This window comes from Haliotis cracherodii, unplaced genomic scaffold (genome assembly GCF_022045235.1).
Source record: "Haliotis cracherodii isolate W230 unplaced genomic scaffold, xgHalCrac1.p SCAF_1, whole genome shotgun sequence".
Lineage (NCBI taxonomy): Eukaryota > Metazoa > Mollusca > Gastropoda > Lepetellida > Haliotidae > Haliotis > Haliotis cracherodii.
The window spans coordinates 47,197,062-47,216,586 of NW_027266264.1; the positions used below are offsets into that span (position 1 = coordinate 47,197,062).

The 19,525-nt window shown below is 38.5% G+C and overlaps 1 protein-coding gene across 1 annotated transcript; it reads right to left on the minus strand.

Annotated features, from left to right (window-relative positions):
* Positions 1–10,232: 10,232 nt before the first annotated feature.
* LOC139456033 (seminal vesicle major clotting proteins-like) lies at positions 10,233–10,976 on the minus strand. The gene has a single exon (XM_071237548.1). The coding sequence runs from the start codon at positions 10,974–10,976 to the stop codon at positions 10,233–10,235; it is 744 nt and encodes a 247-aa protein (XP_071093649.1).
* Between the last annotated feature and the right edge of the window lie 8,549 nt (positions 10,977–19,525).

The following is a 19,525-nucleotide window of genomic DNA, read 5'->3' on the forward strand; positions in this document are numbered from 1 at the left end:
GTTAAAAAACAAACAAACATAACCATGAAATACTTACACAGAATAGTTCATAGTATTATGGTACAGCCCTCTATGTGCAGCTATCAAATCTTTTCACATTTGTCTTTCACTGATGAAGTTACCTTTAGTTATTAGCCCTACTGGGATAGGCCAGCACTTGGCTCGGAGCAATTATATCTCGGGATTATGAATATCATCTTTGTGTATATGGATCTGTTTTCCCATATCAAATAGAAAACATATGAAACATACATAAAAATGTAAGACAGGAACTGTAAATAAAACGAAACCATGTATTTTGGTGGAAAGATTGTGTGGTTTATGTATACCATAGTTAGCCACAACCCCATATAAAACACAAACATCCAACCATCACAAAGCCGTGATGTTTGATTACAGCTGGCTCTGATAAATTACTTTATTTATCATTACATTGTTATCAGTTTGAAAGACTTAAAAGAGAATGTTTTCATGCTTGAAACTAGTTGAAATAGACTTGGAAACTTGTAGGCATCCTTATTTGCTGTTTCCTCTATTTCATTCCCTTTAATCCTCAATGACCTCCACACTCAAACTGACAGGAAAGCATGGAAAAGACATGGCCTCTCTGTGGCTGTGTTTCAAGGCAGACCCTGTTTGCCATGGTTTATCTCTATTCCTCTAATCAGTGGAGAAAAACATAGTGTGTTTGGTTTGCCAGTCGACAGAGGTGTAAATGCTAGCATGGGGCATCGGTGCATGGCTATTCTACATTGTAACAATCCATTGTGAAATTTGGTGTTTATTGAATAATTTGTTTCAAATCTGCCCTTTTAAAAAAATGTTCGCTACAATTAAAGCTGAAGACATAAAGATGAATATGAATTCCTATTAATTTAAACATTTCATTAAGCCTTTTGAACAGAATTAAGAAATTCACATGTGATAAGGGCAAGTAACATATTTGTCTTAAGCAATAATTAGATCATACCTTGTTTCAAATTTATATTAACATCCAATCATATTTGCGACTGAAAACAGTTAAAATCAACATGATGTATGTTCATCATGTTTGGATTATGTAAAACAAGCAAATACTGAAGGTATTATCGATCTTAAAGACATACTAAATAAACAATAAAATTATTGCAACAAAGCTTTCCAGGAAACTATGATAAATTGTTGCATTATTTCACCATTGTAGATGAGGACTGCCAACCGTGAAACACATCAAATCAACAGAATCACCTTGGGCCACTTAGGGTAGCATGAGTCTACCAGCCATTGGATCATTAAACATGGATTCCACAGTGAATGGCAATGTGTCCACAAGTGATGAATATTTCAACAGAGATTATCCCAACACAAGCTGTTAACGAGGTTTTCTGGACACAAAGATGAATCCCACTGTCACCACAACAAACAATGCTTCATTCACCTACATTTCCCATTAGAGATTACATTGACTTGTTGGTCACAATGATTATAGGATATAGTTTCTAATACAGGTGTGTGGATTTGCTTACCATGGCAACAGGATAATTATTTTCATGTTTATGACAATATGAAGCCTCAGCAGAAGCTAGATGGATACGCAGCCGGGGGTCACTCTTATAATTGGCTCTAGATGTATACAAGTGTATTGTATTGTAGAGTTCAGAGGCAGAGTAACCATGTTCATTTAAACTAGAGTTCACCACAACACTTTATTAGTTGTTGATTTCAACTGTGATAAAAAGTCTCTAAAACTTTCTTTTAACATGGCTATCAAAAATACCACATTTGAACTATGTTAGGGTGTGTTCAGCTCTTAGATGACTTAACCTAACAGGTTCACAACTGCCCTTGTAGATGTCAGCAGAAAAACAAAATAACATGTTCAAAACTGAAAAGAAATAAAATAAAATCCAGAAGGCAAAAGTTCCTGTACAAACCCTCTGAGGCCATGTGGATATATCCTCGGAAATAATTGCCATTGCAGTGCACAATTCCAGAGCAAAGCTGTGAATGACAGACTCTTAAGTCAAATACACTCCATAGTTGGGGAAAATATTTGCGTCTGATTCCTAAACCCTCTGCTGTATGCTCCTGTCTCTAGAATTAGCAATGTGTTCACTAGTGAGAACAAAACGGCTTCTAACTCCACTCTACCTTACTGGTCTCTTCAATACCCAGCTTTCATGGCTCCCAAACGAGGATATTTGATGAGGCAGATTCTCTGACGACATCAAAGCTCTTCAGATGTTGACAAGACAAATTTTGGATATTTCTTTCCTACCCAAGCTGGTCCCCTCCAACGTCTTTGTCTTAGCGAGACAGGTATCATTCGCGAGAGTGGGATGTGTATACACTCACGATATTGTGCAATGTGGCAATGCCTGATTCAGGTTAGGCTACCAGCAGGAAGGTGGCCAGGAACACATGATAGTGTACATATCTTTCACATTTGCTCCTAGGGTATATATATCATCATTGTATGTTGAGTACAGGCTACTGTCCCTAACACACATAAAAACAAAAGTATTGTACTTTTCATAATTCTGTATTAATATCTGTGAACAGTAAATTCTTGTCAGTACTGCATGACAATATGCCTTGTCAACAATGTCTGTCACATAGATATTGGTGGTGAAGTGGGTGAAAGTGGATGTATGAGGTGTGATTCACCACGAGGATACTCCATTCCTGGTGCACCCACTGGGAAGACTTGAGTATTGCTAGAAGTGGCTGAAACCGTCCTCACTGTAACCTGTATGTCAAACTTGTGAGTCTTCAGTTGAATGATGGTTGCATAGAGAGATCTACTTTTTCTTAACTTATTACTCTAGTCATGAAATATATAAGTGAATGTGACCATAATATATATTTGAACATACCTGAGTTAAAAGACCATGTGGATTTTAAATTATGTATAGTAAAACTTCCATATTTTTAAATGAATTTATAACACATTTGGTACAGAATTAAATGTTATGAATGATCTTGATCTCTCACAAGTCACTGAAAATTGTTAATTATTGTACTGAGGTGATAATAAAATAAAGCGCAGACATTTCATTTTTTATACCCACTTTTATATTCCATTTATATTTGGAACCAAATGCATTATTATCCATAAAATGAGATTAATTATTATCAACAAAATGACATCAGTAATTACATTTCAGTATCCCAACAATAGCTCAATCTGGTTTATTTCATTTCACTACATTTACAAAGAAAACTATTTCAACTGTATCGCTATTCATTCATAAAAAGTATATGCGTAAGTAATATACTGGTAGCAACAATGTCCTGTCATCGATCTCTCCCTACCCCTGCAACATATTTATATATAAGCTGACAACCCATCAACTAGGCAGATTATGTTATGTTGAATACACAAGGGATTGAGCTAAGCTAGAGGAGGAAATTATTGTTACATAATAGGCAACATGACATACCTGTATTGTGTTTACTTAATGGGCACAGACAGGACAGTCAACAGCCAGCACCTGAATAGCACATCACTTTCTTACCTGAAGCAAGCTGTAGAAGTGTAGACAGAGGGAGGCGACAGAGGTGTTGTAACATGTCTCTGTGACCAATATACACCTACGCATGCCTTTATTACAGCAAATATTCCACTGTCTACTTCCTTCATTGTGTTGGCTAATTTATACAGATAGATATCAATCAACCAGTAATTTATGCTGCTCATGGTGTACATTCACGCATGTTTATCACTGTTTATCCCTTCAATGATATCATTATAAAAACTATTCATATATTTTATCCCCACTAGCCAGGATGATAACCCATATGTTTATTTATATCAGACCGCCTCCGTGGTCTAGTGGTAGAGTGTCTGCCTGGAGAGAGGAAGTTCCTGGGTTCGATCCCCGCCACGTCATGCCAAAAGACATTAAAAGATGGTACCCTGTCTGGGCTCGGCATTAAGGGGCTAAAACAAGGACTGGTCAGCTCGGAATCAGTATACTGTGTCTGAGTGGGGTATTCAGGTTATACTGCAGCATTGTATCTCAGTGAGCTAGTACTATAAATCGGCATCAGTCAGGACCAGTAAAAGCAGCCACACAAACACACACGTACATGCACGTCGCTATATAAGTGCAATAATCTTGGACGCGACTTTAAACCCAATTTCACCTCACCTCCTTTATATCACTACTTTGTTTCTCTGTTTGGATTGTAACAAGAAATGCTGATGGCAAGAATTGCAAGGTTCTGTGGCTTACCTGAGAATTTGTTTACTTGTAAGATCGTAACCATGTGTCACATGAGGTTTATAATATCGTCCACAAAAGTTAATTTCTAATCGTGTCCCCTGATAATGAAACTAGTATTTTTATCATGGGACAAAAAAAAAAGTCAACAAATTCTGGCTTAAGTATATGATTACTGTTGGGGGGTGGATCTACTATCTCAGGGCTATGGATATAGTTATATTTGGGGGTTGGATCTACTATCTCAGGGCTATGGACATAGTTATAGTTGGGGGTGGATCTACTATCTCAGGGCTATGGATATAGTTATAGTTGGGGGGTTGATCTACTATCACAGGGCTGTGGATATAGTTATAGTTTGGGAGGACCTACTATCTCAGTGCTATGGATATAGTTATGGTTGGGGGATGGATCTACTATCTCAGGGCTATGGAAATAGTTATAGTTGGGGGTTGGATCTACTATCTCAGAGCTATGGATATAGTTATAGTTGGGGATGGATCTACTATCTCAGGGTTATGGATATAGTTATAGTTAGGGGTTGGATCTACTATCTCAGGGCTATGGATATAGTTATAGTTGGGGGTTGGATCTACTATCTCAGGGCTATGGATATAGTTATAGTTGGGGGTTGGATCTACTACACGTTGCAACAACGTAATTTTTATGGCAGAAAATGTCTCTTTTTTTGACAGTCAGAAGCATAATTTAGTTTTTCAAGAAATTTTCAGGGGCAAATCCCAGCCCCCACCCCTACCCCTTCTCAATTGGTCAGTCCCTTAGAGACCTAATATGGTTAGGGTTAGCGGTTGGATCACATATGTCAGGATGATGGTTAAGGTTATAGTTAGGTTGGTGTTAGTGGTTAGATCTAACATATCAGGGTTATGGATAAGGTTATAGTTAAATAAGGGTCAAGGTTTACATCTAATATGTCAGGGTCATGAGTTGATTAAAGAGTCCTTTTGGGAGTCATTCTCCAAAGGAAAAAAAAACAAAAAACTAGAAATCGGATCTTGCACATTTAAAGTCTCTTAAAGCTATTTCCGAGAGGGATGGGTGGGGCAGACAGAGCGTGTTGCTTTTGTCACCTCTACCATGCCGGTGAGTGAAAGTACCAGGAGAGATGAGCAAACAATGTCACTTCTCATCTCCACTCACACAACTATCAGTACTATAGGCGAGACAGACATTTTGAATGTCACAACCACTGCCACAAGGACATGGAATGTAACAGACCTATTCTCCTCCAGTACATCCAGTGAGAACTACAGTGTAGGAACTACTTGCATCTGCAGTCCATGAGAGGATCATACAACACCAAGGTCTTACTTTGCAATCGGGTGAAAATCTCAACACCGTAACAATTTCCCACTTGACCTGTACATCAGTAGTTTGTTTGCAGAAATGTATTTTAAAATATTTGATTTCCTTTTCAAGGCTATTCACAAGTAGATTACCTTTCTTCAAATGTAAAATGCTAAAAAAATGTACTTTCAAGTTAATATTTGTTTGTTTATAAGCAAATATTTTCTGGATTTACTTAAAACATGGCTGTCCCTCAGCTGGACCAGAATAAAAAAATAATACCTAATCTATATCTTAATATTATAAAAATGTAACAAATTTTGTTTTTCAGACTCTCAAATGAACATTAATTACATGTATCGTGTCATTATTATCTAAAACCTAATTGAAAAAAAATAAATTAGGGAAAAAAAAGGCACTCAACTCCGTTACAATGTACCAATACTCAAAAAATAACTGCGCTCTCATACGCTTCCTCTTTTGGCAACATGTGTATGAAGATCATCTGCTGGTGATAGATAGATGCCACATTTATGTACAATGTTCAAGCCAATGACATCAAGATATGTCTGTTAGGTACAGAATGTTTTTTGTAAGCCTCAACTCTGTTACACAGTCTATAGATTTATATCTCATTCTAATTTCCTTCACTTTTCCAAGAAAAATTGGTTAGTAAGACCATGTTAGCAGCTAGTATTTTAATTTCCATAAAAAGCAAAGCATGGTGGGACATGAGCCATTTATAGTAAGGTTTCTCAACTCCCTTACACTCAACTCTGTAATGCTGTACAGTGTAACGGAGAGGAACAATTTGTGCATCTGCACAATTTCTATACTTATTGTCAGTACATAGCTTTGTTTTTCTTCAAGAATTTTTTATTTTATTTTAACCCTATACCTGACAAATAATTTTCCCACAGTCTGTTATAAGAACTTTTTTTAAAAATAGTCACTCAGACTGCTCTGATGTTTCTGATGAACAAGATGTTAGGACCTGTGCAAAATGTGGATTTGATACTATTGATAGCTCTCTTTCAGACAGTGTACTAATTATTGAAGACAGAACTGTCTTTTACATTGATGGCAGTGCCTGGCTATTGTGTTTTGGCTGCAGAAAGCAATTTCATTATGCATGTATAAACAACATATTTTCAGACAGTGTTGATGTTATGATTGATCTGGAATTTGATCATTACAATTGTGAGTTTTGTAGCTATATTATAGTGATCTAAAATGGCATTTTAAGCAGCTTTGTGCTTATTTTTTTCACATATTTTTGAACATTAGTAATTTAGTAGACCCACTTTTGTATGCCATTACTGCAGTAACTGGCTTATAACCCATGAGTACCAAAGTCCTAACAAGTAACACAATACAGTACATTTCATTTCAAAAGGGATGAAAAGGTTGTTATTTTATGCTACAGAGCAATAACAAAATTTATGAGTTACAACAAACTCAACTCTGTTACGTCAGGATTTTTTTAATAGATGACTTCTTTTGACAACTGGCGAAAAGCTTTGTTGTTTTTATGAGTTTTAACTTTAGATTAGGATTTATGATAATATATGTTGTGACAAAAGATGAAAAATACTTTACTTTGGATACGGTCTTTCATGTAAATGACTTTGTTGTCCAGGCAAACTTTTGAAATATGTCCACTTACAAATGTCCAATCATACATTTTATTTAGCCAGTTTCCATTTGTATTAACACTGAAATGTATTCACACTTAAAGTTAATAGCTGAATATGATTATATATTTCTAAGCAACCTAGCACTATTAAAATTACTTTCCATTTTGTGATCTGTAACGGAGTCGAATGTCCTAGCGGATTAGGCTAATTCATTAATTATTTTCTAATTAATTAAACACATCAATGCACTGCATTGAACTAGAAAGTACTTCTCAAGTATCATATTCTCTTATATCAAGAGAAAAATTATATGAGGGACACTTTTATTTTTGCTAATTGATAATTTAATAATTTGTCGGTTTTGAGAGTTTTACCCAATCACGCCTGCACCTCAGAGACTATTTAGCATGTACAATTGTCCAATATCTACTGTTTCACTTCTTTAAGATAAATGCAGGATTGAGTGCTTTCATTCTAAAATACATAACAAAGATGTGAAATGAACACTGAGGGAAGCCATGATCAAGCTGACTCATCTATATTGTCTCTTTATGAGAAACTGTCTGTATTAACTATACTAAAAACAAATGTTCAATCCTGCACAAACGTCTACTTCACTGTTGTGGCCATGTTGCAGCACAAGAGCAGGAACCAACTCACCTGCACACATGTACAGCACCTTGTTCCACAGTATATAAGCTAGTCTAGACTCCTACATAGCGTGTTACCTCCCTCGTCACCAGCAACCTGCACCAGGTATTCTGCTCTCCTAGCACTAGCATCAGTTTGTGAGACAACCTCCCATCATCTGAATGTCAGTAATTGGCTAACCTGGGCTGTTTATAATGAGATGGTGCCTTGTCACATCAATCACAAAGCACTGATTCAACTACTCATGCAGCAACAAGTATGGAAGAGTACTAGTATGGCAACAGGCCCAGAGTACTAGCTGTCTTTCTGTTGATGCAAATGGGGGAAATAGGCATAATATAATAATTAATATAATTTCTGTAGAATGTTTGATATCAATACACATAAAGGTGAGATTTTATTCATTTATCAAAACCATTTTCAATCAGCTATTACCAGGAGTAGTTACCACAATTTCTGTTGTTTGATGACAAATATATCCTTGCAAATATCCACACTGACAGTATTTTGAACAAAGGCTGAACGAAAAGTTTTAACACAATATTTCTGACATTGTGCATCTCATGCAAATATCATTCTACTTTATACTGACATTAACACTTCTTATGTTAATAATTTCATAACTTTCTCATACATTTGAAAAGAAAATGCATTTTGGAAAGCGGTCAAATGTAACATGTTATTTTTTGGTTTTACACTTTCTTGGTACAATTAGTACAATTTCTAGTACTTTTTGGGGTGAACATCCATCCATGATTTGAAACCCACACTCTCAGAGTATTGCACCTGATCGTCAGCACGCAAAGTCAGCAACCTAACCCACTCAGCCACCGAGGCTTCCACAAAAAGTCTGACAACTGGTGGAAAGAGCACATACTTTGTGTATCCCTCTGGTACTCTACCACAAAAGTGTTAGAATTTGTATTTTACTATGAAAGTGTCATCCCAAATATAACATACATGTATACTCAACAACAAAAGTTCCTGTGACACCAATATTTTAGTGTATGTTTAAACAAGTAAAGTTTGTTTTTTAATATTTTAGTACATGTATGGAATCAAGTCACAAGAACGCAACTGCTGCAGAAAAGCATCATTCCATGCAAAAGTTGACTTTTATGCAAGCCCCATGGGATTTCATATGCATTGTTTAGCATTGTGCTGACAACAACCACTCAGAAAAGCAACAAAATTACGCAATTATTCAACATTACGAAATGCCAAGCCTGTCCGAAAATGAGCGTCTGCAAGCCATTGGTATGCTTGCAGCAGGATCAAGTCAATGTGATGTTGCAAGACAATTTAACGTCTACAGAAACACCATTTGGTGTTTATGGCAACATTGGCAACAGACCAATGCAGTCAGAGACCATCCTCGGAGTGGCAGGCCTCGCGTAACCAATAATCAACAAGACAACTGGATTCGAACAACACACCTACAAAATCAATTCCAGCCAGCAACAGTGACTGCAAGAAGCATCTCGGGCCTTCGACGAATATCTTCACAAACCGTACGTCATCGCCTCAGATGTGCAGGGATTGTCGCCAGAAGACCCGCCAAACGTCCCATTTTGACAGGAAACCACTGTCAAGCACGTCTACAGTGGTGCAGTGGGGACAAGTTCTATTCACTGACGAGTCTTGTTTTTACCTCAGCCACAGCGATGGACGGATTCGATTTTACCGACGTCGAGGTGAACATTACATCAATCATTATGTCCTGGAAGAAGATCGGTTCGGGGGTGGCAGCGTTATGGTATGGGGTGGGATTACAGCAAGACATTTGATAGCGCTAGAGGGAAATCTCAATGGACAGCGCTATCGTGACGAGATCATCGGCCCTGTTGTTCTACTGTTTTTGCATCATCATGGTCTAGGCATTACCTTTCAACATGACAACGCCCAGCCTCATATTGCTAGACTTGTTCAGGGGTCTCTTCAACAAAACAACGTGAATGTCATCCCCTAGCCTGCTCGCTCTCATGATCTCTCACAAATCGAGCACATGTGGGATGAGATGGATTGGCGCCTTCGACATCAACCATGTGTTCCACAGACACTCCTGGAACTTCGAAACATGCTCCAGCAGATATCCCACAGATCTTTGTGCGACGCCTGGTCCATTCCATGAGACGAGGATGTGTTGCTTGCATCGCAACTAAAGGTGGACACACACGCTATTGATTTGTAAATTGACATTTTGGCATGTTCATGTTTTTTATGAAATCGGCACATTTTCTGAAGTCAGTATGGTAAATTAAACCATTTGAACACTTACAGGAGTCTTTATCTGTTGCAAACCGAAATTGTTTCAGATTTGGTGAAAAACATAACTTTGCATTAAATGTTATTCAATGTAACAGGAACTTTTGTTGTTCAGTATATGTTACTTTCTCATAATGTACAAATCTAATCGTAAAACATGCAATGCTCATAACAACCTGCTACAATACATGCCCTGTACTGCTAACATGCTCTGTACTGCCAACATGCCCTGTACTGCTAACATGTCCTGTACTGCTAACATGCCCTGTACTCCTAACATGCCCTGTACTGCCAACATGCCCTGTAGTGCTAACATGTCCTGTACTGCCAACATGCCCTGTATTGCTAACATGTCCTGTACTGCTAACATGTCCTGTAGTGCTGCTTTGCCCTGTACTGCTAACATGCCCTGTACTGCCAACATGCCATGTATTGCCAATATGCCCTGTAGTGCCAACATGTCCTGTACTGCTAACATGTCCTGTACTGCTAACATGTCCTGTACTGCTAACATGCCCTGTACTGCCAACATGTCCTGTACTGCTAACATGCCCTGTAGTGCCAACATGCCCTGTAGTGCTAACATGCCCTGTAGTGCTAACATGCCCTGTAGTGCCAATATGCCCTGTAGTGCCAACATGCCCTGTAGTGCTAACATGCCCTGTACTGCCAACATGCTCTGTACTCCTAACATGTCCTGTACTGCTAACATGCCCTGTACTGCCGACATGCCCTGTATTGCCAACATGCCCTGTACTGCCAACATGCCCTGTACTGCCACTTTGCCCTGTACTGCTAACATGCCCTGTACTCCTAACATGTCCTGTACTGCTAACATGCCCTGTACTGCCGACATGCCCTGTATTGCCAACATGCCCTGTACTGCCAACATGCCCTGTACTGCTAACATGCCCTGTAGTGGTAACATGCCCTGTACTGCAACATGTCCTGTACTGCTAACATGCCCTGTACTGCCAACATGCCCTGTACTGCTAACATGCCCTGTAGTGGTAACATGACCTGTACTGCCAACATGACCTATTCTGCCACTATGCCCTGTAGTGCTAACATGCCCTGTACTGCCAACATGCCCTGTAGTGCTAACATGCCCTGTACTGCCAACATGCCCTGTAGTGCTAACATGCCCTGTACAGCCAACATGCCCTATACTGCCAAAATGCTCTGCATTTGCAAAGAAACAACTTCCACACCGTTCCTGCTCAATACTTCATTGCTAAAATATGAAACAGGTAGGACATCAATCCAGATACATGTACCATTCACATTCAGATATCTAACTATTGTTTTCTTACCCAGGACCTGTAAAGAATATTGCTGGTGTTCTTGTCCATACCTTGTGTATAATACCAGTAATTGCAAAACATGGAGGATAAAAGGCCTTGTCGTTATATCCAGACGAACGGCGGAGCCAGCATGGCCAGCGACGAGTACTGTCACTATAGATTTTGTCGATGTGACAACAAATATGAGCATACACCTGTTTCTTGTCTCACTTCACAGTCGAAAGAAAACTATGAAGTCACATTGACTAAGGCTTTGAACAGATTCAACATATCATGGAGAACAAACATGAGAAAATTATTACGTTTGGAAACTTCTGTGATTACTTGACATAAAGTGGGATATTGTTTTATTGCAGTAAATACTTTCTGATACAGTTGGTGAAGCATAACAATACAAATAAGAAATTGTTCAGTGACCGCTAGTGATGATATACATATACTTAATTAGTAATACAAGTACTACTTGAACACAAAGGACAGAAAGCCTTGTGACTTATAGTTTCATGGTGGACATGCACATTCAACCCTTGTCTGCAAGTTTCATAATGTATTTGTTTTGGGGTTAACAAAATTACTTTCATAGCATAGGAGTTCTTGGGTAGCTGAACAGACTTTCTTATTGTTAAGTATCCTGAAATAAAGTACATCATAAAGTCTGCCACACTTTTTGTTTAAAATTTGTTTAAATATTTCACATTTCGAACAAATGCCCCTGCCAGTGAAATGCTCCAATGCTTAGGAACAACATGATTTCGTCAAAGTCACTGTTAACAAATTTAAATTTGGTTACATACTAGCTCGACCACCCCACCCCCCCAAAAAAACACGCCCGCCCGCACTATATTTTCAAAAGCCATTGTCTGAGAACCAATTCTTTTATGTTTGAAGCCTGGCATAGACGTTTTTGGGCAGCCCCAAAAGTTTTGTGCTTGGTTTGTTTGTTGTTTAACACCGCACTTGGCAATATTCCAGCTATATGACGGCGGTCTGTAAATAATCAAGTCTGGAACAGACAATCCAGTGATTGAAATCATGAGCATCGATACACGCAATTCGGATACAATGATATTTATCAACCAAGTCAGCGAGCCTGACCACCCGATCCTGTTAGTCGCCTCTTATGACAAGCATAGTCACCTTTTACAGCAAGCACGGGTTGTGAAGACCTATTCTGACCCGGATCCTACACGGGTCAGCCCCAAATGACTTACATAGCAAGTGAGTTAAAAGAATAAAGAAGTTGAACATAAGTCAACTGTCTTCATAGTGTTATTTTTTTTAGTATTGGCGTTGTTTCCTTGATGACATTGTGTGTGCTCATATGGGTATGGTCAATGACTTGTCTCAAAACTAAATAATCTGACCTTGTGAAAAGTTAATAGAAAAGATTTTGGTTTTAGTTTTTAGATAAATTGTATTGTGTAATAAAAAATGTTATTCCTAACATATCACATTAGCAAAATGGAATCCCGTACCAGGGCAGTATCAGTTTGATATGTAATCAAGAAATCATTCACATTTCTACATAACTGGCTTCACTGCCACATTGATTATCAAAGTACTAGTTAAAGGTCTGTAAAGTCCATTATATTGTGAGCTTTGTCCTGAATATTGACTGATTTAAACTTGATATGGTTTCATAAGATATATATCATCCAGAAATTTTACTTGAATGGCTCACTGGTAACTGCCCCATTGTAGAACAATGCCTTCGCAATACATGTACAATTAGGAATTGACCTTCACTTTGTGTGAGTTCATTGTAGTATGAACCTTCATAGAGAGAGGGTCAAACTGTAAGAGCTCGCAAGCTCCGACGTTCATACAATTTGGCCCTCACTCCATGAAATAAGGTTCATACTCCAATTAACTCATACAAAGCGAAAGTCAATTCTTATAATTTATTTATGACAATTTCTTAGCTCAAAGGATGTATGCCAAGATCTAAACACAATCTTATTTAGTGCGTTTGACTTCATGCTTACACTGACAGCCATACAACAGCCAGCTATATCATGGAATAAAATAAAATAGTTCCTCAAAAAGAGAGGTTACATGAGCGTATGGATGCACAACTTGCTCTTCAGAAACATCTTACAACACATGTGTTCAAATCATATCCTCATTAGATGAGAAAGGTCTGTAAAGAACTACCTTAGTAAGTCAGTCACAATGACTGGCGTCATAATACATCTACATCAAGTACAAGACGTCAAAATGGCCAACACAATTAAGGTGACGGGAGAGATTTCCGAAGTTGTTAATGAACCTTTTACATCAAATACAAGACGTCAAAATGGCCGACACGATAAATGTGACGGGAGAGATTTCTGAAGTTGGTAATGAACCTGCGGCGATTATTGAAAGGTGAATAAAGATGCGTCAAACAGACACTAAGGTAGATTGTCAATGTCAGCCTAGACATGGATCGAGTCAATACTACGATAGTTTAGATGTGCATTTCTTCGTTTGTTCATTAGGATGGGCCGTAGCGAGGATATTCGCTGAACAATCATGCAGTCACTCTCTCTAACACTTCTCAATGTATGCTGAAATGCTGCGACCAGGAATAAAGGTTCTAAATGATCAGAAAGAACGCTTATGTATGTTTTCGTGCTAGGGAATTCCCAGGGGTTTCCCCATGAATGTGGAAGCAGTCAATCAGTGTTTACGTTATTTCAAGAACACGGTCTCATGAAAAACTCAACCACAGTGGTGGGCACCAAGCAAAGACAGTTTGTGGTGCCATGATATTATTCACATGCATGGTCCCCTTTACAACTGGGTGTATTTCATCTAAGCTTCAAATACTGATGTCGGTTGAGGGTCATACTTGTTGCACGATCATGGATAGAGAACATCCATCTCCATATAATAAATAAATGTACAGTCCTACCTTGACCAGTTCATGTAAACATTTGTGTTCTGATTGCTACTCTCAAATGAAAGATGTATGCGTGCATGTCCACCAACAACAACCACTCATCAGTTGAGTGCAGTCTGCATGTTCACACATGGCCACCAGCACAGCAAAGAGGAAAGACTGTCACACGCTGTAGGGTTAATCAATCTGCCACCCTGTTGGGCTCCATTAGACAGTACAGAACAAGAACGAGCCAACATACCAGTGATTCCCATTGATTGCATGGAGAACACCTGAGCCTTAATTTCCACTGTCGCACAGATCCTTTGCTGAAAGTGACATAATTCCAGACTATTTCGGAGGTGATGATGAATGCATATCGCTAATGTCAGGACTTCATTGGTCTGATGTATCACTTGTGAGTACGTCACAGGATGATTCTATGGGTGATGATGAGTCACAGCAACAATTACCTTGGACAGTCTTAGTAAACTATAACCACAACACAATATGTAACTTTGATCTAAAAAATGGTAATAATATATTCAAGGATGTTTATATCATGTACTTTCACCCCAAAGGGAGTCTGTTTCCCCAAGCATTAAACAGTCACTGTCATGGAAAATGGGTGCAGCAAATGTTCCCTGTCATCAGAGACCATATAATAGATAATAGATAATCTATTATATGGCCTCTGTTGTCATGATTAAAATCATATAGAGCATTCAATCAAAAGGCTGTAATATTCTTATTAATCAACAATACCATAATAATATTTAATAATATAGCATTTAGTGTCTATAGATGTCTATATGAAACAATCCCCACTTCATAGCCTCAGTGCACCAGCACCCCCCCCCCCCCCACACACACACACACACACCTACAAGTACTTGTACAGTGTATCATGGAGCGCTCCTACATTTCACACTTGTCACTCAACCACTTCCATTTTACATAACACTGTTACTTGATTCAAGCGTGTGACAAAACAAGGAAGGTAGAGTACAGTGTGTTATCTCCCCCGTATAAACACAGCAAATGCTCTTACCTGTCAGGTGAGTTTCAGGCTCAGATGAAGCAGCTTATTTTATTTTCCAATCTTGTTATATTGCCACACATCACCTGGCTTTGTCAGTTTCAGTATATAATGTGTTTCAGTTTATACTTGTCTGAACTGCTATTAACCGGAATATTTAGGATAACAATACGACATACAATCATTACTTTATGCTCTGACCAAGTTTTCATATTTTCATGTCACATATCTATACATTTACACATGTCAGTTTCACTAATAATTTATTTTATTAAATCTATCATATTGTGATATATTAATTTGTTCAAAGCTCACAATACCTTGTTATTCTGTAAAATATTATACTTTATACACTCTAGACAGATGTTGCAGTTGTCCAATCAGGATGCTCAATACGGGCAATACAAAACATGTTGTCCTGTCTTAATAAAAGTAGCATTAACATGAACATGTCTACATAACAAAGGGGTAGCCTGGAGGTTAAAGCGTTCACTCATCACACTGAAAACCCAGGTTAAATTCTCCAAATGGGTACAATGTGTGAAGCCTATTTCTGGTGTCCCCCACTGTGATATTGCTGTTTTATTGCTAAAAGCAGAGTAAAACCTCACTCACTCACTCACTCACTCACCCCATAACAAAGGACAATGGTCATTCTCACACAGAATACTCACCTCCAGATCAATGCTGGATCTGCCCCTGAAGAAAGTCAGTTCTTCAATACTCAGATGCATCATGGTCACGGAGCACACCTGCTTCTGGCAGCTTGGTTAAATCATTATCACCTTGACCATGTCACATATGTAAGGTCCTCCTGTGTTCTGCTACCCCGTGATTGTCTGTATGTGTTGTGTAAGGTCCACCGATTCCATTCCTGGTGTGTCTCATACAGCTGAAATGTTGCAAAGAAAGTAGTTTCAGACATATATGATAAACTGATGTTAAAGGAACCATGAATCTTGAATATGCCTACTTCTTCAGTCACTGATCTGGTCATTGTGCATGCACCCACCAACATATAACCACACTATGTTGCTAATATGTATGCCCTCCAACATCCTATCTTCAATACAACATGAGCAATGACTCTGAGCATTTCAAACTAATATCTTTATTATACATATTCACAAGTAAGGTGTAAACTGTATTTACATGGATAGGATGTAGGGCTGGGACGAGTCCAAATTTACTACCCGGGTACCCAACCCCCTATTACCCAACCCTACCCCGGGACCCACTGCAAATCTCAAGAGTTGGGAACAAAATGTCTGATTGGTAATTGTTTTACCGCAGCCCTGGCTAAAACTATTTAGATACATGTATCAAACAATCAAATTATGTGTTCACTGGAGCTGACTGAAGTTTTATCTTTACTTAAACATATACAAGTCAAAAGGAATGTGTGCATCGTCAGAAAAAATTCGAACATTAGCGACTTGTAGTGAAACCACTGAGCTATAGTGAGTTTTTGTCATTAAACAATATATCACATGACTATACACAGGTCCTGGTAGTCATGTGGGTACCCAGGTCCTACACAGGACTCACTCGACATCCTTGAAACCCAGGAGTAAATGTCCCTTGACGATGGATGCAAAAATATCTGGGAAAAACACCCCTGAAACCTGCGGACCTTGATCCACGAAATGTTTGTAAAACTATGACAATTGCTACATACACTGTGTGGATCAGGCCCAAGGACTCTAGATGTTCCACGTAGCTGGACATTTCCTGGTTAACGTGCTTGAAACTGAGGTTGTTATGACACATTTTGTTGTGATATGACATATGTCTTGATAGTAAAGTTCAGTGCTCCATAGGTTTGAAGCTGTTGAGTACATGTGATACACTCAAATGTTATCATTTATATTTTTCTTTGAGTATTCAGTATATTTTTAGTCCCTTGTGACCAGTCTATAGGGTTGTCTTTTATGTGATACCTGCATTGTACATTATAAACATCTGTAGTGAAATACAGGCATGCAAGTTGACATATCAATGAGTCTTAACTCAACACTGTCACACTGTTGAAGTTTGATGTTCATGTCTGTACACAAGACACTCCAAATATCTGGCGCATGATCAACCTATTGTCAACAAATATGCAGCTCTAAATATTGTGATATCATAAATGATATGATATTTTGAAAAAGATTTTTTGTTGGAAGCCCAAACAAAAACAACCAAGTAGATTAAGTAAGTTAGTAAATGTGGATTGAGACCTCTTGTTCTAGTTTTGTCAATTCATTTATAAACAATTATACGTCACCCTTATATGCTTGTATCATTTTGTATCAATACATGAACCCACAGTAGGTGTATCATTTTGTATCAATAAATGAACCCACAGTAGGATGCTTGCATCATTTTGTATCAATACATAACCTCACAGTAGGATGCTTGCATCATTTTGTATCAATACATGACCTCACAGTAGGATGCTTGCATCATTTTGTATCAATACATGACCTCACAGTAGGATGCTTGCATCATTTTGTATCAATACATGACCTCACAGTAGGATGCTTGCATCATTTTGTATCAATACATGACCTCACAGTAGGATGCTTGTATCATTTTGTATCAATACATGACCTCACAGTAGGATACTTGTATCATGGTACACAGGTCCACCTAGGAGTCCACACAACCCTTCATGAAACCCACAACCAGACATTCCAAATGAAGCTGCTCTTGATCTTATTCTCAACTCAAAACATGTTCTCATACTTTCTGTTTGTGGTGTAGTATCACCATATCATCTATTTAAGAAATAAAGTTTTTCCCTAAACTATCATTGTTAAAGCACAATGATGCTTACAAGAAGGGGGAACAAGTGACCCAGCTGTCTAAGGCACCGGGATTGCTGTGCAGAGATGCGTCCCTTGGGCACGCCAGAAACCTATGTTTGTTGGTTCGAATCCCGGTTCGCCCCGATTATGTTTCTTGGTTTGACCGCACCATACCCGTGCTCGTGGGTTTCACCGAAGTGGTAAACGTCTGAGACCAGCATCACTTCAGGCTTTCCTCCCACATTAAGCTCACACGCCGCTATATGACTGGAATACTATTAAAAGCGGCGTTAAACCCAACTCATTCACTCACTCACTCACTCGCTTACAAGAAACCTGTAATAAGCTGTGCCTTAAATTGAAATTCCACGAACAGGGCCAACTGATCGACTGTTCCACCTAATACACCTGTACCCCATTGTTATGAGACAAAGTATGTTTTGAATATAATAAAACACAACTAAGATTGGTAGTTTATAGTTCGACTAAGTCACATTTTTTTATCCGTTCTGTGTGTGGTTATCCATAAGCCCATGCAGCAATAAGAAGGATTTATATTTAGGTTTTCATAATAATTTGCTTGAGTTTAATCATGTGACTTGAAATATTCCACCAGCGCATGGTGGACCGAGCTAACACATGTAAACAAGCCGACATTCAGTGTTACTGGTTATTGTGAGTTGAAGTGTTTTCTGTCATAAAATTAGCAACTTTAATTCCACCACTAGTGTTAGCAGACTGAAGCAACTGCAAGCCATGAAATACTGAGTTTACCGAGCTACTTGCCCTGCATGATACCATAACTGACGTGGCATGGCCTTGGGACTAACATGGTGGAGGAAGAGCAACAGCGGATGTCCTGTTTGACTGCAGTATGTTGCTGAATGCGCTATACTGAGCAACAGGTGTACACGTGGTTGGGAAACTCATCAAGGATCGCTCAAGCCTGTGCCCATACACTGCCATAATTTGCAGGCCAACCACTTGGTGGCTACTGTGCCAGGGACACCGTGGTTTGAATATATATGTTTGGGATAATCCCACGGCAGAAGGGATGGTTGACCTCATCTTGCCATATTTTATGACGTAACTCAATATGTGTACTTCATCGCAGGATTGATCTTTTAGTGAAACATCTTAGAATTGTTCATCAAATGGGGTATTAGTAGTTAAAACATGTTTAATTATGATGAATTAGAGCATTTTCTAAAGCATATTCATTGCAACTGATACCGTATTCGATGTTATAAGCGCCCAGGGCACTCTCAAAATTAGAAATAGGGGGCTCTTATTAGAATATTATTTTGAGTTGAAAGATCGTAAATCTCATGGTTTGTGCTGACAGCCTGAAATGTTTATATACGACAGACATATTTTTCCAGGATTTAATTGCCCATAATTAAGGGTGCATGTAACATAGGAGTGCGTATTATACACAAATGAATAAGTCTTGTGTACATT